Raw genomic sequence first — 21,151 nt, 5'->3', positions numbered from 1 at the left:
AGACAGTCTTTTTTGGTTTTATTGATTCGTGTATTGAAATTTGGAGTCGCCAATTGAGTTTTCATTTATACCCTGCCAATTTGCAATCTCCCATGGTGCAGCACTTTGATTACAGTGCAGGAGGCATGTAGGCAGCTAATACACCTCCTCTGAGAAATGGGTGCTAAGTAATTTGCTTCTTTTAGCACTGCAATTCAACTGTGATCTACAGCATCTTGGGGAGGCCTGCGTTTGCATATACATGCAGAAAGTCATGACAGTAGAGGTGGTTATGGCTAGTTACAGTAAAAAATAGTTTGGGTTTATTTTCTGAATACACATTGAACTGCAATCAGCACAACAAAAAAGAAAGGTCCCAAACAGGGATTGATAAAGTCATACAGTTCAAACCAAAACACTCTAAAGTTTGTTATCCACCCATACCACCTTAAACCAAATCATGACACCACCTTAGCCGAGTACCCCAGATTAGAATGACTGCTGTTTGCACTATAGCGCTCAACCTGTGTTCTGAGAGGAGATTTATACTGATTGAGCTGCTCTGAAACCCCACCCACCCTGTTCCATGTCTTTTGGTGCACAGGCTGACAGGCTGGTTGGCATTGAATGGCATTTGAGGTTGGCAGTGGGCATCCTCTTTAAGATGCTGGTTGCAGGGACCTGGTTTAAATCCAAATTCTGTGTCTTTAGCTAGTGGTCCCGTTCTGTTAACGTAAATCTCTCTGCTCCTTTGCTCCTGGTATTGACCTATTTCTAGCAGGACAGAATATTTGAAGCCTGAAATGGGAACAGCAGCTCCCAGCAGCAACTATGTGTCAACCTGCCTGCTTGGAGCAGTGTACAGCGATGACACACATGAGCAACTGAAACTGATGCTTGGCCTAAAACATAAGAGACATGTGGAGAAGGATTGAAATGACACCTTATCGATGTGTTGATTCAATTATTGTAAAGCAGTTCCCCTGTTTGCTGCATAGCCTTACTAGCAGGCTGACTGTAGGAACTAATACGCTAAATTCATTTTAACAACACTGTTCAAGTTATTCTGAGGAAGAAGCCTGAATGCAGTTTGTGGCCATACACGAGCACTCTTCAGCCACCTTGGTCAATGATAGATATGCTCTCATGACATCTGCTCACAATTGGAGACTTCAGTTTCCCAGCTGTGGGAGCTGCGATTTACATGAAATAGGCATGACTGGTTCAGAGTGTGAGGCACCTTAAAGCTCTTGGGATGACAGAAAAAAAAGGTCAAATCTTAGGGGCACTACCAGAACTGAAAAGGTTTTGAACCTGATGATTGGAGGGTGCTTGGAATGTCCTTTACAGCCCCAGCCCTTTGTTTTCTATCAGTCTTGGGAGGCTGCTGTTTGTTTCTGCATTTAAATATGTGCAGTGAAAACAAACACTCAAATGCGTTTTGAACTGGAGGGCCACCGAGACCCAGGCGAGAACTGAATTACCATACCGTTGATGATGTGACAGTCAGTCCCATATCTATGTCTTAATCGCTCGGGTCTTATCGGAAATTGAACGCCATGCCACGTGCAACAGCAACACTGGTTCAGACCCTGAAAAGACATACAGAGAATGAAAAATGTAAAAGGTAAATTACTAAATCATAATATACTGTATATTTTTCCTGCAAAATAATACAAATGCACTTTTGTGTATCTCTGACATCTGCACACAACTGTGCACCAATCAGAAAATATGACATTAGAACATTCTGTTTAAAAAATACAACCTTGCACAATGTTGCCAGAAGGAAATTAATTACCCTGGTAGGTAACTATTTTGTCTTGTTGAAAATATTGTATTGACTACTCATGACCACAGCTCACATTGAACACATCTGGGATTAACTGGAATGGTGATACAGGAAGAGTCAACACAGACCCTCTTCTCTGTCTGTCCTAGAAACTGTACTGTTTGAGGAATGGGACAGTACAGTTAGACCCCCACTTTGCACAACCCTGCTACTGATTCATTACAGCCTGGATTTATGAAATTAACTAATTTGATAAATAATTGTTAAAAATCAGAGAGAAAACTTTAAAAAGGAACAAAAGACAATTATAATGGGCCCAAAACATGCCGGAAGTGAAAGTTATGAGGGAGAATCTAAAATGAAGTGAAAGAGCATCAGTTAGGAGCCAGGAACTGCAGGAGATCTAGCTTTTTATTGGAATTTTAATTTTAATTATTATTTGTCTTATTATAAATGTATCAAAAAAAATTCAGAATAACAGCACATTTGTATTTAGTATTTAACTAATTTCCATTTTTCATTTTTGAAATTAACTCAGTGTATTTTTGACCCTGTTTAGCACAAATCTCTTGTGCAAAGCGAGATATACCTGTATTCCTGGACATTTATCAGAAGGATGGAATAATTCATTTAGACCCAGTGTGGGCCTACAACCTATTAAATACATTGCAAACAGCTGTCTCCTGCTGTTGGTAATATTTAGAGATATGGGACAAGACATTTTAATGGCTTTAACATTAAGCTGCTAAAGTCTCAAACAGCAAACCTTTTTAAACCAACAGAAACATTTGCCTAAGAAATTCTGTCCTGTCCCAGTTCCTTTTGAGGTTAAAAAGATGAGTCAGTATCATCACGATTCAATCTACAGTCAGCCCCTAAAAAGAACAAAAAACTATTTAGAAATATTTAAACTTTTTTACAGAAGCATTAACTGTATAAAAGCTAAATCTAATCTGATATAAACTAATGAGGCTGGGTTATTATTCAGGTTTTAAACAACAAATATCAACAAATTGTTTCATAATTACAATATACGTATTCATTTTACCTTATTTAATTTCAGACTATAAAGCTGGCTCTTGTCCTCTTTTTGTATTCCTCCATATTAAATTAAGGAATGTGAATGCTTCTGAACTGCAAACACAAGACTAACAACATAGTAATATCTCAAAAGTCAAACTCTTTCCGTTTTAACAGGGATTACCCTGTTAAAGACTGTGTCTGGTATACCCAAGACATTATATATCTTTGAGAATTTTTGTTTAGGTTTATATGTTTGTATATGAAAATGTGTACTTATGGGTGTCATGGGACTGCAAGATTGGTAATTAACCTCAGTGTAATTCAGAAGAATGTTATAATGAGGTCTTACTCATGTTTTTTTAAATCAAGTATTGCTGGAAATGCTATCAAGTTAGCTATGTCATCTGCCTGCTATATTCAGACATACATACTGTATATAGATAGATAATTACCTTAGGAATATATAATTACCTTACCTGTCTCTAAATCTGTCGGGATTGTCTATAGTCGTTACGAAATAGATCTGGGCTGTAAGTTTATGAATTCCATTTTGTTTTTAGTTGTGTAAACCAGTGGTTCTCAACCCTGGTCCTGTATGACACCATACCCTGCTGAACTCTCAGTTTTTTAATTGAACCCTTAATTTAACATTTTTTCCCAAATCAGAGCCTTTTAATTATTTTAAACATTAAGGGTTTTAAGTTAAGTATAAAATTATTATATTTTTATCACTCACACGAATTTAAAAAGTCAAATATAAGCAAATTACTAATTCAATTAAGGGTGCAATTAAGTAATTGAGAGCTATGTTGGAACACAAAACAGCAGGGTAGGGGGTCCTCCAAGACCAGGGTTGAGAACCACTTAGGATTGACCAGCACTTGTCATTGCAGGTGTGGTTCCAGAATCGACGGTCCAAAGAGCGGCGGATGAAGCAGCTGAGTGCACTGGGTGCCAGGAGACATGCGTTTTTCAGGAGTCCTAGGCGAATGAGGCCGCTTGGTGCCAGATTGGAAGACTCTGAAATAATGGCCTCCGGGCCTTATAATTACTATGGAGGTAAGCCCATCTCATGTCCTTTCTGCACACCCTTCAAATTTGAAATAAATTCCACATTTCACAGGTTTAAGGTATAAAACATTAAGATCGTCTTACAAATCATGCAATGTTCCTGTTGGAGATTAATTCATACTAGTGGCTACTTGTGGCCTTGTTTTTAGTTTATAACTTTATATACACTCACCTAAAGGATTATTAGGAACACCTGTTCAATTTCTCATTAATGCAATGATCTAACCAACCAATTACATGGCAGTTGCTTCAATGCATTTAGGGGTGTGGTCCTGGTCAAGACAATCTCCTGAACTCCAAACTGAATGTCTGAATGGGAAAGAAAGGTGATTTAAGCAATTTTGAGCGTGGCATGGTTGTTGGTGCCAGACGGGCCGGTCTGAGTATTTCACAATCTGCTCAGTTACTGGGATTTTCACACACAACCATTTCTAGGGTTTACAAAGAATGGTGTGAAAAGGGAAAAACATCCAGTATGCGGCAGTCCTGTGGGCGAAAATGCCTTGTTGATGCTAGAGGTCAGAGGAGAATGGGCCGACTGATTCAAGCTGATAGAAGAGCAACTTTGACTGAAATAACCACTCGTTACAACCGAGGTATGCAGCAAAGCATTTGTGAAGCCACAACACGTACAACCTTGAGGCGGATGGGCTACAACAGCAGAAGACCCCACCGGGTACCACTCATCTCCACTACAAATAGGAAAAAGAGGCTACAATTTGCACAAGCTCACCAAAATTGGACAGTTGAAGACTGGAAAAATGTTGCCTGGTCTGATGAGTCTCGATTTCTGTTGAGACATTCAGATGGTAGAGTCAGAATTTGGCATAAACAGAATGAGAACATGGATCCATCATGCCTTGTTACCACTGTGCAGGCTGGTGGTGGTGGTGTAATGGTGTGGGGGATGTTTTCTTGGCACACTTTAGGCCCCTTAGTGCCAATTGGGCATCGTTTAAATGCCACGGCCTACCTGAGCATTGTTTCTAACCATGTCCATCCCTTTATGACCACCATGTACCCATCCTCTGATGGCTACTTCCAGCAGGATAATGCACCATGTCACAAATGTCGAATCATTTCAAATTGGTTTCTTGAACATGACAATGAGTTCACTGTACTAAACTGGCCCCCACAGTCACCAGATCTCAACCCAATAGAGCATCTTTGGGATGTGGTGGAACGGGAGCTTCGTGCCCTGGATGTACATCCCACAAATCTCCATCAACTGCAAGATGCTATCCTATCAATATGGGCCAACATTTCTAAAGAATGCTTTCAGCACCTTGTTGAATCAATGCCACGTAGAATTAAGGCAGTTCTGAAGGCGAAATGGGGTCAAACACTGTATTAGTATGGTGTTCCTAATAATCCTTTAGGTGAGTGTATATATATATATATATATATATATATATATATATATATAGAGAGAGAGAGAGCGATAGATAGATAGATAGATAGATATAGATTATCTAAGTGATATCTGCAGCATCCACGCAGGTTATGGTATTCTGTTCAATCAACTTAATATTAAAACTTAATTCCCCTGAAAAGATTAATAACATATAGACTTACTCACAGCTTATTTCCTAAATGTTGTATAATCAGCATCACCTCCATCACTCGTTTAAATAGCATTTTCAGAGCTTTGCATTGGCGAATCGTAGACATTTTGAACGGTGCTCCACGCTTTCACGTTTTTCGGAATATCGACCTGCATTGGCTTGATGCGTGTAGCGCTTGGCTTTATCCCAAATTCAAATTAATATTTGAATAAAACGCAGATTTAGCAAAGTGTCATGTATCTGTAGTGAGATCATCCATCCATCCATCAATTTTCGAAACCGCTTATCCTGGTGATGGTTGCGGGGGAGCCGGAGCCGATACCGGCAGGCGTAGGGCGCAAGGATGTAATACACCCAGGACGGGACGCCAATCCATCGTTGGGCCACACACACACACACACACACACACACAACAATTTCAATTGCAATTTAACATAGCCAATTAACCTAACCCGCATGTTGTAGTGATATCAATACACGGGAAAACGAGGGGAAGCGAGGGGTGCGGGGCTTGTTGTGTAAGCAGCATTTTCCTCCAGGTGAAATGCGCCACCTTAAAACACACACACAACAACAATAAGATCATAATAATCACATTTTCTGTTTCAGGCAATTGAAAATACAGTCTGTTGTTATTGGTAACGAGCTTTGGGCGTAGCGGGCCAAATGTAATTGATTTACTTTACTATGACACATTGATTTAGGATTAGTGTTCATAATTTGTCTCGCAAGCTTTACATTTTTTGGAGAGAGAAGTCATTTTAATAATAAGGTAAATAATGCTCAGCAGTGGAGTTGGCTAGGGATGACAAGAGAGACGGCAGGGGGAAAGGGGGCTGCACTGGCGGATTGTCCTCCGCCTCAGACGGAGCTGTGAGGACCGGGCGCAAGGTACCCCCGCGGCCCGTTGCCATGGCTCTGCCAACCTCTCGGCGGCATCTCGTTGAGCGGCGGTGTTGAATCACTCCCTGCCTGTCGGGGGGTCTCTAATCTCCCGTCAGACATTCCGCTCAGACTTCGATGAAAGCTGCTGAAAAAGAAAACCAAGAAATAAAAAGTCGCCTTTTTGGAGTGTTCAAGCCTTCTGCCCGCCCCATCGCCTACCAAAACACACGTGTGCAGTGTGCATATGTTGACAGCGAAGAGAAGCCAACTAGCCTAGATCATGTGTTTGCTTATTTGTGTCCGGATGAATTTGTTATTTGGGCAAATCGGTTGCCTATTTCAGTAGGAAAATACTGCATATTTAAATGTAACGTGTTGCTCTTTTTCCTCACAAGGCCAGAGATGTATTTATGTATTGCTCGTCTTGATAATCGCCGACTACACAACATTCTAATTTACAATGGTATATTAAATTGCCAGCTATGGGACATTTCAGATGATTGTAGAATAATTGTCCCCAATTAAAAAAAAAATTAATACCGACCTGAGTCTATTCATAATATGTTACACTCTTAGTTAAAACTGGTGTCGAAAGTTTTACTGCTTCTAATGCTCTCTCGCTCGCTCGATCGATTTTACATTATAATACATTATACAAAAATAAATACACAGCTGGCTTATTTCGTCTACAGAATGTACGTAAATTGTAGTCTGACGTTTTAATTTTATGATTCGTTTCCCTACACACACACACACACACACACACATATATATATATATATATATATATATATATATATATATATATATATATATATATATTCAACCTAATTTTAATAAATATATCCTGCATAGTAGTTTATCAATGTATATATCCACTGTAATACATTGAATGATTGCATTATTTTAAGTTTATTATTACATTTTAATTTTGTTTTACACAAAACCATCTCACGCTCGTACATACACAAAGACATCCACCTCTTTTGCATTCCCCGGACCCCCTCTCCCTCCGTTACTCCCCACGTCCCTGTCGCCTTTCTTCTGCATCCTGGGAACAAAGATCCAGCTGCAGCCCATTGTAGCGCATTCACACAGCATTTGTCCCAATTACCTCCGAGCCTCACTAGCATATGGAAGGTCACTTTCAGAGAAGTGGGGGCTCTTCTGTTTGCTGTTTATTGTAACAACCCCCCCACCACCACCCATACACACACACACATACAGCGACCCTCCTTTCTACGATCATTTCTGAACGGATTTGTCTGCAGGAAAAATAGGAAAATATGAATCTAGATGTACCATATTTTACACAATGCCAGTGTATTGATATCTATGTAGATAAACAGATGGATAGATAGGCAGACAGATATATAAGCTGTATTGCTCGTTTGAATGGCTCTGAATGATTGAAAGGATAGTGCAAACAGCGTCACAGACAAGTGTAGTAGAAAGGTTTAGTACGTGGCCTTGTAGTCTTTTTCGCAATGTGATAATTACGTTAATTACGGAAACAATATTCCAACACGATGAACCTGTATTTTGTATAGCTGTAGGTAGTCCTATTATTATTATTATTATTATTATTATTATTAATAATAATAATAATAATAATAATAATAATAATAATAATAATACAATTAATTTTCAGGCTTTTACACTATATAGAAAAAGTCAATAGAGCTAACCGAAAATAATATATTCTGATATGATCATATATTATGTTCTTTCCTTTTTTTTACCTTTCATTTATACTTTTATCTTTGGTTTTCTGCAACATTACATTTGTTCAGCTTTGACAACAGTATATCTAATAAACTAAATGTTAACGTCATGATATTACACATGTATAGCAAGTTTCACAAGGTCGCTTCACTGGAATATTTGATTGCGATACATTGTGGGACATCATTAATAATAATTACGGTTATAATATAAAGGGTTACTATTAATCTGCATGGGAGTTACAGATTTGCCAGCCAACGGTATGTAATTAAGTGGGTGTTACAATTATTTGTTTTCCCGTTACAGCAGCCGAAAAAACAATAACATCAACAAAATGTTATACAAGATAAACTATAATATTATAATAACAATAAAGAAAAGTAATCATTAATACAACTACAACATTTACATTCAGAATTCAATTAGTACATTTTACTATACTTCTGCTCATAAGAAACAACAAGTTATTTTCATCAGTGGTCAACTCTGATCTTCTAACTTAGGATGCTGTTGCCCTCCATTATGTGACCTGCAATGTGTTGTAGCACTGGAGAAATTTGTTTTTTTTTCTTATTGTTGGCAATAAGAGTCTGTTCTGTGATTTGCATACTTCATAAGATAATATGTTCAAATTTCTAAGTTCTTTGTAAGGTAAATAGTATAGTAGAAGTAATGTTTAATCCACTTGAAAATATACAAGTAATATAAGTAGACAATTAAAGTTTTGATAGAATACGGGGGGGTTGTTCTGTATAACCTATTTGATACAGCTGATATTGCAGTTAACAATAGCCATGTAAGAAGAACAAGAAAAACAAGGACTCGGAGTATGATTTGACCATGAAGAGTATTAATTGAAGTAACAGTCCAACAGCTGCAGGTACACTGTCTTTATGCTCATTCATGGGCTGTATACATTATGTTGATATTAGCTGTGCTGGGATCCTGCTTTGTGGGCATTGATCATTGTGAACATTCAAAGTGTCTTTTAACACTTTGGTCTTTGTCACACCATTAATCAATTCCAATCTAACTCATTTAGCACAGTTTAAACACTACCGCTAAGTAGAGTTAGTGCATTTGTGTGTAATAAAGGTGCATCCCTTCAAAAGTTCCAAAAACCCAATCTTCTTGTATTTCAATTCACAGTATACTGTCAGACAAGAATAGTGGGGCTCTTGACTTTTTTTTGGCATGTCTTTTTCAGTGGAAAAAAAAATTCAGTGCTGAGAGAGGAGACTGCATACAGTTTCGGGGGGTGTAAAATATTGATATGAAGGCAGAGAGATAGGCAGGCTCGGCAAAAGACTGATGTGTGAAATGTGTGAAGATAGATAGGTGAGGAGATGGAGAGACAAATAACAGAAATTGAAGATATTCGAGGTATAAAGGGATAATTAGGTAGGAGAGATTGAATAGATGAGATAGCTCGAGATGAAGGGGCAGATAAGTAAGTAGCTGTTACTGAGCTCATACACTCTCCGATGTAAGAATAGGTAGGTATATATCAATAAAGACAAATGGATATATAGTAGGCACTGAAGCCCTTACTAACCCTCTTATGCTGAGTATACACTCTCAACTCGCTCCCTCTTACCGTGTGTAGCAACACATTTGTTTGATATTCTTCATTCTTAATTTTCAGTTGTGATTCATCAGCCATTTATGCCAAGTTGGAGATATTAATAGCTTTGGCTATTGACCTGTCTGCTCAAGTTCTGCTAGTGCACCACAGAACAACACTAGCAGCTTGAAGCACAGAGCTCCTCCCCCCCGTTCCCTGCTGAGTTCCTGTTAAGGATGCAGAAACAAAGTATGCTATTACATATCTTACCCTCTTGATCTTATTTATTATTATCCTTTAAACTGCACTGTAAATGAGTACACTTGGCTACAAAAAGGTCTTTATAGTAGCAGTTTCCTCAAGGGCTTTTTTTCCCATAGAGGAGACAGTACCACTCGGTGGTTTAAGGTTGTAAAAAGTTGCATGTATTCATCAGACAGTGTATTATACTGTATTGTAAATCTGCCCAATGTCTGTAGTATGTGGATATAATTTCAAAATGTATTTAAATGTGGTTAATTTACAGAATGCCTAAAATAATTTTCTTTGCTCCCAATTCCCAAACTTAAATATATACAGTGTGTTAAAACAGTTCAGAGTATGGGCACACAGAGTTATGATGAACACATTAGAATTTACTGATTTTGACACTTATGCTAAGATGTGTTTCCCCTGTGTGGAAGCTCACATAGCTGTCAGGAGCGTGAGTTTGCCCACAGACATGCCTGAGAACACTGTCTCTGCAACACCACAGAGTGCCTGTGAATGCAGTGCCCCCCCTTCCTCCCGCGCCGTGGCAAACTGTTCCAGCTTCCGCAGTGCGCTTGCCATGACCCTCCTGTGTTTGCCCACTTAACATAGAGCTGGTACGGTTTGGGAGTTAAAAGCAATAAAATGTATGAAGCAACTTTATACTCACCTAAAACACTTGCATAATTTATGCACAAATCCCCTCATTAAGGTGGTAGATGAGTAGACAATTTGACCTGTTAGGTGCTTCAAATAGGCCATGGAATTGACCTGATTTCAAAATTCAGTTGACAGTAAAAGCTACCCTTTCAGAGCGCAGATCAGCCCCTTTAAGTCTCGATATCATTGATCTGACTCTGGGATATTTGAACCCTAGCTGCCTTTGACAGGGATTTCCCAAGAGGCAGCGTGCACTGCCAGGGTTGAGTTGGATTGAAGTTGGCTCAAGAGATACGAATGGAGTATTGCCTTTGTCTGGCCAGGGCAAGATTGATAGTGTATGGCAAATTCAAATCCCATCTAAATGAAAATTGGTTAACCTTGATGAAAAACCCTGTTCTGAACAGCAGATGTGTTTTTGGGGAGTCAACATCCTCATATAGTGTATGAGCAACTCTGCAATAGTGATCGCATTACATAGCTTCTTCTTATATAAACACAGATCTAGAAACAAATACTCAGCAATCTCATATCTGGCCAAGAGGGATAAATGGAGCTCTCTATGTGTAATTAAGGCTTATTTTTTTTTTTTTTTCATTGTTATCACATCACCATTGACAGTGGAAAGCAGCACTTCAAGGGCTATAGGACTGCATTTCAGACTTGGAAAAGAATAGCGAGAGCCAGAGGGTGTCAGCATGGTCAATATGTACATCTGTAAAGTAGGGTGGCCCTGTTTGTGCACCCAACCAAACTGCCTCTCCTTGTTTATTTGCAGAGAGTTTTTTGGCAAGATGGCTCCTATTTACAGCACTTCACTGGCAGCTCTCATTGGAACTTAAGGGGGCTTATGTTGAAGAAGCATCATTTTAAAACCTATTTTGGAACCTCAGAGCAGTCATACTATAAATAAGGGCTTGTCAATTGTATGCATTCATTTTTTATGTTATTTTTTATGTTTTGCTGACAGCCCAGATTGGAATCATCTTTCTCTCTCTCTCTCTCTCTCTCTCTCTCTCTCTCTCTCTCTCTCTCTCCCTATATATATATATATATATATATATATTATACATAAGTTATACCCTGTCACCTTTTGATTTATAAATAGTATGAAGTGGTTTCTAACAATAAATGAAACTGCAATAGGATACAGACTTGTACTTCTGCAGGTTGGTCAAAATTTTGCTTTGGTCTAGCCCTTTGTCTTCTTCATCTAAGTTCTGATTCCTTGATTTTCTAATACATAATATGTTTAGTGAATGATGTAATTTGTGACTACTGTAAGTCACCTTGCGTAAGGACATCTGCCAATTAGTTAAAACAAAACAAATCGTTCCCAAATTTTGTAACTAAGAACTTGATTTGAAATATGCATTATATTATTATTATTATTATTATTATTATTATTATTATTATTATTATTATTATTATTATTATTATTAATAATAATAATAATAATAATAATAATAATAATAATAATAATATATTGTTCAGAATTATTTTTGGTCTTTTTTTTTGACAAGATTCAGCTGGAAAGACAGGGGGAGGGGCAAACAAATCAAAACTAAATTCCTGGGTCTGAAAAGATAACGGGTCTATGAGAGAGACACAGGGACCCCAGAGAGGACTGCAATATAGCTGGAGCCTGCCTATATTGTCTGACACAGTAGCAACATAACCTGCAATCTAGCCAAGTGTCAATTTTCACAGTGCACTCCTAAGCAGTAGCTTGCTTACCGAGGGCCACTGCAGCATTACAGGGCGGGGCCACAGTGGGCCTGACTGGGGGTAGTTGCAGTAATCAGGGTGTAGGTATCTCTCTGTGAGCTGGCCTGCTGTGCGAGTGGGAGTCTCCACCTGGTTGTAGTATAGTACTTCTATTGTATATTGTTTGTATTATTCTTATTTTGTTGTGCTTATTGTGATTTGTGGCTATTCAATATATACATACATTCCAAAAAAATGTTTTTATTTCTCCCTCCACCAGATTATCAAGGGGACTACTACGGCCCCAGTGGTAACTACGACTTCTTCCCTCACGGCCCCCCCTCCTCCCAGGCCCAGTCCCCAGCCGAGCCCTACCTTCCCGGCTCAGGCCAAGGGCCACTGGAAGGGCCTCTCTCAGGCCACCACCCCTCGGACAACCAAAGGTACACGGACATGATCTCCCACGCCGACACGCCCAGCCCCGAGCCGGGCCTCACCGGGCCCCTGCATCCCATCCCAGGGGAGGTGTTCAGTGGGGGGCCCAGCCCACCCTTCTCTCTGGCCAGTAACTCCAGCTACAGCGCTCCCCTTTCCCACCCCAGCCAGGAGATGGGCGAAACGGCTGTGTGGTAGAGAGACCTCAAGATCGGCTTTTGAACTTTGTGATCTGGATTACCACTGTGGATCCATATCCACGGCATCCAGCCTGCCCAACCTTTTCGCCCTCAACCCTCCCGCTCTCACCTCCCTCCCACCCTGAAGTTTTGGCGTGGTTGGGCTGCAGATATTATGAGTATGTCTCATATTGCATTTGTGTTTCCCAAAATGAGATTGAGTACAGAAATCAGGGCGATGTTTCCTTATTTTCCATCTTCACCACAAACAAACGGATTCCGTTCAAGTCACAGGCATTTTCGGTTGACAGCTCCCACGGACTTAAAGCTACCTCCTCCTGGTTACTACAAAAGTTTTTGAATCAGTGCCGCCAAAACAGCAGACAATGCCTTCCATCCATTCAATCTCTTCATCTGTTCAGTCAGAAATTAAGAGGGGTTTCACTGGGATTTCATGATCCTTATTAAACTGAAGGGAAATCCAGGCTGTAGCTGAGAGTTAATGGATAGCAAACAAATTCCTACATGTGTGTCAGTTATGTAGGGGATGCACAGCGTGACACTTTTTAAGTATGTTGCTGTGAAGAAAATGACTGCAATTCCGCCTTGCTTCTATGTTTCTCGAGGGTATGTGTCTGATTAAAGACAAATGTACACAGGCTGAGGTATGATGATCTGCTAGGGGAGAAAAGAAAAAGAATACCAGGGCCCCAGTCTCGTCTACATAACACAGTGTTAGTAGGCCTGCGTGTTTGAATCCAACCTTGCAGGGAATTTCAAGTTAGGTGGGTATGTGAACCAGGCATCATTTGTTAAATCAATTAGAACTGTTTATGCCATCAGATATGGTGGATAATGCACTGATCAGTACTTCAGGTTTTCTCCCCCACCCTCCCCTCCCCTCCCCTTAGAAATTTCATGAAATCATTGGCTTACATAAAGTCTTTTCCTGCTCTTGCAATGAGACTACAGTGAAATCATATGGGAATGAACTTGAGTCTTTTAGACCTTAAATGCTCTCCCCATTGTTCCAGCTATTTGTGTTTTTCCAAATTTTATTCACGCAGGAGTCACCAGTGAGGACCAGATGTTTGTTGACGATACACCAGATCTCAATATGTGCATGGCAGTTCAGACCCTGTAGTCTCAACTGCTATTCACATACTGTGTAGTTCTGCCCATTTGTATGTTCATGAAAGCTTTTCTAGGTTAACTGCGAGTTTTTGTTAGATCTCTAATAAAAGACCATTGATTTCTATGGGTTTGATTTGTACTGTCTTTAATGTGGATTGCTCACGCATTCTAGTCCATAATTCTTAACAATTACCAAGGCCGACTGAAGTTTTGACAGCAATTCTCGATAGTAAGAACATCATGAGTACAGAGACACATCATGCTCTTCAGCATCCTGGCATATTCTTGGTGAGAAATATTCTTTACTTTTGGCTCTGGAAGAAAACTGATCTTTCCTGAATGGAACCTGCATTAAAATAACAAATCTTCTGCATTGTGAAAAGGCTATACCAAAGACACAATTTAGGGATCTTGTAGCATCTTAGAGCATTGTCACAAGCCTCCTCTTTATGCTCCTGAAAACCTCCCCATAGAAATCAATTGGAAGTTGTTGGAAACGTATAATAAAAGCACACGGTTGGCCTGCCTCTGACTAAACCAAACTGTAGCAATGGCAGACCAGGTTTATCGCAGAGCTGGAATCGTTGCTAGCGTTTATAGCAGTGGATTCCAGCTTCAGTCCTGAAGAGCCCCAATGTATATAAATTATCACAATCATTGCAATTACCAACAACAACTTAAGAACCAGTGAAATAGTTCAATTGCTTGGCTTAAGTCAATGATATGTTGAATTATATAGATGGAAGATCATCAACAGTAACAAAGCAGAAGGCACTGTAACCCACTAGGATTGGAATTGAGACCTCAAGTCTGTAGACTTATATTCCACTAGAATCCTGGTCCAGGGGAACTACAGGGTCTCCTTTGAGAAGTCATTAAGGTTGCTGATGGACTGAAAAAATTGAATATCCTAAGCCATCGATGACTACTGCACCCGCCCCCCCCTACGAGATTATAATCATGCACAGACATGGAGTTTCAGTAAGCCAGGAAAATATTATCAGCTGATAAATTGGCAACCGGTCCCCCAGAGCTGGCTGAGTTTGTTTGTTTTGCATGCTCCCTGTGAACGATTCACACCAGCCCAGTGGATTTTACATGTTGTGAATCCGGCGCTCATGCAACACATCTCACACTGCGCCTGCAGGCACCTGCCTTGATTCTTCACACTTTATTATTAGACCCAGACGTGTGGACTTTTCAGGAGGATAGTACATAAGTGTCAACATGATATCGGTGCTTCTTTGTAGAACTATGACCGTATAAGATTTACCTGGACTAATTTGAGCCACTGGCTTTATGATTTTCACCAGTCACTTATAAGACACAAAACAACCTTTTATATTTTGTCCACTATGGATTTTTTCTTCATATGTTATAGGATCTCTGTGATAATGTTTAGTTTTTCTAATAGGATACCTCATAATGATTTGTATTCTCATATTGCAGATAGTTATATAATTAATACACAGAGGGAAGTATCAACAGGTGAAACTGTTACCAAAGAAATTCCTAGGCACAGACCATCCCTAGGTGAGACCAAGAGACAGTTGCAACGGCAATGTAATTGAGAGAAAGCAAACACAGAAGCAAGCATTTTGGGATGTTATAATGGATCATCTATTGCTCTATGGTTTCCACTGGCCGCTGGCATGTCTCCTCCCTTGGATTTATATACAGGTGTCACAAAAGCAAACTGCAGGGTCCTGAAGAAATGGCCACCATTCCCGCACTTTGCCCTTTGACCTTTCACACCAGAGAGGGCCAGCACTGCATTATAATGACTTAGATATATTTGTGTTGAATGTAAGTTCTTCTGCCAAGAAAGTTGGGCAGGTGTTCAATGCACTGATGGAGGCAGTTAGATCGTCACTGCAGCAACAATTTGACATTTCCCTGTTTTTGTTTTAGCATGTGATGTCCCTTTCATGATCTTTTGAGATGATTAGCTTTCTTACTTGAACTTGGAAAAAACCTCAAACCTTAATGTCGTGATTGACCCACTGATTTCTATTCTGCCTTCATTTTTGGAGCGTAAGAGTTAACCGCTGACATTAATCAGTCACCTTCCACCTGATCATAATGTAACTGGCTGTGGAGTCTCCAACTCCTGATTTGCCTTCCTATGTGTCACTTTCCTGGTTTGCTATTGTTCTTTCCTGCAGATTGAAGTATTTCTTCATCGTTAGGATGCATAAGTGTCTTATCAACAGCTGACTAAAATTCAAAGGCAGGTATTGATAAGAAAAATGAAGACAGAGTGCCAATGAGAAAGGAGCCTTCAATTTCTCTCGTGACCATGCTGCAATATTTCTCAGTATCACATTTGGCTGCCTTTCCAAGCACAGATACAAGGATTGGCTGTAAGCTGTTATCTAATACTGGCACCACTGCTGATAGCTACCAGCCGCCAATCCCCAACAAAACCCATGGACTGCCAACATAGGTCCAACATGGTGTGGTGGTTTGGATTGATGTTGGTTTCCTTTCCACTCCAGTGGGAAGTTGACTGTATACAGGTGGAGCAGACGATCCCAAACTGCAGCGCTTCCTGATCCCCGTCTGCCATAAAATATTGGCACAGCCATTTAATTGAATTCATTATTCAGTAACATTATTAACCTTCATCCTGCCCAATGGGAAAAATTACATAAATGCTCTTTTGTTTGCAAAATGTACCCCAGTGAATTGTGGCTATCATTAACATACAAGGGAAGGGCGATGAGAGTGCATCATGTATACCAAATGTTCTGTAGTTTGTGTACTGCTCATTTTGATGCAAGAAATACATTCAAATTATATTCAACGATGCATTGCTTCTTACAACTGTGACCAGCACATAGATATGAGATTGCAATACAAATGTGAAAGATTTTGATATTCTACACATTTTGTTTATTCATGTCCTGCAGAATAATTTGACAACCAATTATTTGGGATCACACCTAGTATGTGTCAATCAATTAAATATTACTCAATATTATTATTATTATTATTATTATTATTATTATTATTATTATTATTATTATTATTATTATTATTATTTCTTGGCAGATGCCCTTACAACAGAAGTGCAAAACAAAGTGCAAAGTACAGTTCAATAAAGGCATCAATCATTACAAATTAAATTTACATAAAACATAGCAATTCAAAATATAATACATTTTACAACTTCTAATTTACAATATTACCTACAAAAAAAAAAAAGACTAGCAGTTTAAGATGCATTTTTGCAGTTCTTGAGCAGACCTAGGTCCTGTCATCCACAAGGGAGCCATGGACAATGTTGTGGGAGAAGGGGTGTTTTCTAAGAAAGTCAATGAGATGACTATTCCCACAGATCAGTCTAGGTTCACCTGGACAGTTTAGCCCATTGTCACAATCTGCACTCTGCGACAGGAGGCTGCCAAACTGTCAGAGCTGCCTTATTTTGTTCTCTTCCAATTGACCTCCATTTTGTTGCCTTCTCTTTCACAACACAGAGAGCACAGAATCCATTATTGATGAGCCTCTACAACAGCTGAGACCTTTTTGGTGTTTTTTTTTTTTTTTTGTCTCCCCCAATTAAGAAATCTTTAAAGAAAACACACACAAAAAACGGCAACATCTGTGATTTGGCTGTGTTGAAAATGGCTCCACATCGCCATCTGTTGCGGAAGTGGGGTAAAGACATGAAGTTGTACAAGAGCAGGGTATGGTCACAGGCCTGAGAGAGAAAGAAAGGTGATTGAAAATGATAAACCAATGAACAAATAACCCAATTTGCAGTTGCTAAAGGGAATATGGCTGCATGTTTATGTACACCCAGGATGTCACAGTGTAAACCCACAGGGAAGACTTGATTTTAGCCACCAAAGTAAATTACTCTGAGAATCCAGGTTTTTTTATGACATTCTCTCAATTGTAAACTTATACAGATAGTATTAACAAAATGTCAGTCAAGCCCAATCATGGAGAAATAACATACTTTTTCTTTTTGTTATGCCATATTTTGTAAATGATGTCCCCCGTAAAGTTTGTACCTGTATATATATTTATACATATATATTTAGTTGTTTTCTTTCTTTCTTTCTTTCTTTCTTTCTTTCTTTCTTTCTTTCTTTTCTATGTCATGGAAACCGATTGCTCCTTGATTTCGAACTCTGTATGGAAGGCGGATGAGGTACATGCCTTTTGTTGGGAGTTTTATTTATTGTGCAGTGCCTGACCAGGCTGGAGAATGATGGGGTTTGGGGGGGTTTGGGGGGGTTGGAAGGGGGGGAGTCTGTATGCCAGTCCAGAGAGAGGAATACATGTTACTGTTTCTGTTGTTTCAATGTGAATAACAATAATAATAAAAAAACAATGTTTTAGTTATGCCTCGTCGCACTTTTCTTCTTTTGATTCTCTGTCATGATTTACCTTTTTTCTTTCTTTATCTCTCTTCCTTTCACTGTTGATATTTTGCTGTGTGTGTATTGTAACTGTAAATGTTTACCTACAGAAACATTAAATTAGACCTTGTGTGGTTCCAGCTATAAATATGCATTTTCACGCATGACTTTGCATAAATCTGATTATTTCATTTTTCTGCCCCGTATACTAAAAAAAAAATGTTTCAATTTCCTTTCTTATTCATTTGCAGACATTCCCTTGAGTTCCAGTGTATGCTTTGCTTTGGGAATTGCCCAAGCTTTCAGCAAACACAATTTTCAGACTATGCAGAGGCCTGTTCCTTAGCTGTGCAGGCACCAGGTACTGTGAATCAGCTGATGGTGAATGGATCAGGGGGTATGCAGTGCGGTGCTGTGCTGTGCTGCTCTGGGCTCTGTCATGGGGAAGGGAAGGAGTAGGAGAAAGAGGAATACTTGCACACATATCCCACCACCATCCCCACCCCCCACCACCACATACACTCCTCCTCAGATAATCCAGGTGGTCTCCTGGTGTTGGGGGCTGCAGCAATTTTCCCCATGACTAGTTTTAATGTAAGAGTAATGAGAGGCGAGCCCAGGCCCAGCACAGCACTCTCCCTGGGGGCCCTCCGTACATTTCAATGAGGTCTGGGGAGGGGGCCTGGCTCCACTCTCAGCCTTCGCACATGGACGTGGACAGCATAGATGCCCACAGATTATACTGGGGAGGATTTCATAGACACCTTTGAAAATTGATTTCTATACAAGTGTATGGCATCCAGGCACTTTCTGTTTTCGCTAAAATGGTTATGGACTCACAATGGAATACTGCGATCATCAAGAACTTAAAACGAAACACTAGCCACGATTGAATGTCTCTGGGTGTACATTTCTTGTTAAGATAAGGATTTTGAATGCACCACCATTCACTGTAGGACGTCAGCTTTCAAATCTGGCTTGGAGAGTAAGTGTGCTGGGGTACTCCTGCATCTGTGAGAGTTCACTGCATGAAACAGCCGAACAATGGGCAGTGCAGAAAGACACCCAGAGTGGTCAGGGATGGGTAGGCCTAGACACAGACCTGCCTCCACCCCCCCCCCCCCCCCCTGAATGCTGGCATGATTGTGCTGAGCCAGATCTGTTGTAGTGTACAGAAAGGATGTTAGATCAAGGTACACCATTGTGCAGATAAAGGTCTGGGTCGTGAACAACATATACTCCTAGCTTCCATGTAAATTCAGTTCATGGCATCAGGGGACAATGCAAACCTGGATAGACTGTCAGGGCATCATAGTAGCACCACTGCCCGATCAATCACCGCAACATCATTCCAGCTTCAAGTGGCTGTGCTCCAGGGATCCCTGCCAACACATAACTAAGCTTCCCAGGGCTCTCTGTCTCCATCCAGTGCCAGGCCATGGGCCTACAGTCTCCCAAGAGCAGTTGGCCATAATTGGTCATCTTTCCAAAATTGGCACCGCTGTACACCGAGTATAAAAGAACGAATATATGACCATCTAGGCCATTCCAGATGGGCCCTTTGCTTGGTTTTGTGTCTCGTCAGATCTAGCTCCCCTACAGTTGATGAGAGCCCGGGTAAGGTCTGAACGTAGTGCCGTCAGTTTTGGGGTCCTGCTGTAATTAATGATGTGACCTTCCTCCTGTCTCCTATTTGCAGGGTAATAGGATTTCCCGGCCCCAGGCAGTGACTGGGAGCTCCAGTGTGCCAGTGCTGATAGTGCTGTGGGTAAGGAAGGGGGGTGATGGTTCTGAGCAAGTGATTTATAAGGGCTGCATTGTGTTACTCCATCCCAGAGGAGCAAAGCAGGGAAATCCATTATAAGGAAAAATAAAGTAGTAGCAGTAATAAGCTTTGTAAAGGTGTGTGTGTGGGAAGGGGTGGGGGATTTGGATAATTAAAAGGAGCTGAGAGGTTTTTAATTTGAAGTGCCCTATCCCTACCCCTTCACGTCCTCTCTGAAAATGCCCCAATTTATTTCCTTCTCTCCTAGGGGCAGATCTAGACGATTACAGCAGTTCAGAGATTACAGGGAAATGAAAATCAGACTGAGCTAGGTATGGTGTAACCTAGGGCTAACATTTCTATTTACATCTCTCTCTCTCACTCATATATATAAATATTCCTAGCTCAGTCCTACTTCCATTTCCCTTTTGAACTGCTGTAATATATATGTGTATATATGTAAAAACATACAAATATACAATGCAATCACACGCAAATATGCTCAGCACCTTTTGATACGAGTGTTTGCGGAACTGGCACGTTCTCTGTGTGAGCAACAGATAAGAGATCCGGGCAGCTTTTATTCCTCCCGCCTGCTGCACCTGTGTCAGTGGGCTGTGTTTCCCAGACAGGACAATGAGGTGAAGGTGGGTTTCAGGTAGCTCACAATGGTAAAAAGGGGGATGGGGGGGCGGGGGATAAAGCTCAGCCAAGGGAAGCGCACAGCTGAGCAGCTGCCACAGTACACAAAAAAGACAGGCAGCCTGTGACCGTGTCGCTGGCAGCCCCCATGCTCACACCAGCTTTCAGTCGGTTCCAGTTTGGGGCAGTGAAGAGGTGAGGGTGGGGGTTGTGGATCACAGGTCCTCCAGGGTGATCCCCCTTCAACAATCCAGGCCTGAGAGCTGTGGAATGGGAGAGTCTGGAAATCTACAATTCAAGTCAAGGCCACATCCAAGCCATCTTTGTGGGAAGCCTCTTACTTGACCATTCTCCACCCAGGAAAATCTGCACAATGGTATTGCAGCGGATTGGATATGGGCTC

At 40.4% G+C, this 21,151-nt stretch overlaps 1 protein-coding gene across 1 annotated transcript in view; it reads left to right on the top strand.

The window, feature by feature from the left end:
- Nucleotides 1-14,096, top strand: part of lhx5 (LIM homeobox 5) — a 32,288-nt gene extending 18,192 nt beyond the window's left edge. The window contains exons 4-5 of the mRNA XM_066689781.1: nucleotides 3,688-3,853; nucleotides 12,501-14,096. Of these exons, the coding sequence (XP_066545878.1) occupies nucleotides 3,688-3,853; nucleotides 12,501-12,853 (519 nt within the window). The 3' untranslated portion in view covers nucleotides 12,854-14,096. The remainder of the gene's footprint in view (nucleotides 1-3,687; nucleotides 3,854-12,500) is intronic.
- Nucleotides 14,097-21,151: the final 7,055 nt, after the last annotated feature.

Source organism: Amia ocellicauda, chromosome 17 (assembly GCF_036373705.1).
Source record: "Amia ocellicauda isolate fAmiCal2 chromosome 17, fAmiCal2.hap1, whole genome shotgun sequence".
Taxonomy (NCBI): domain Eukaryota; kingdom Metazoa; phylum Chordata; class Actinopteri; order Amiiformes; family Amiidae; genus Amia; species Amia ocellicauda.
Note: the sequence above shows the minus strand (reverse complement) of the source record. Positions and strands in the feature narration are given on the sequence as shown.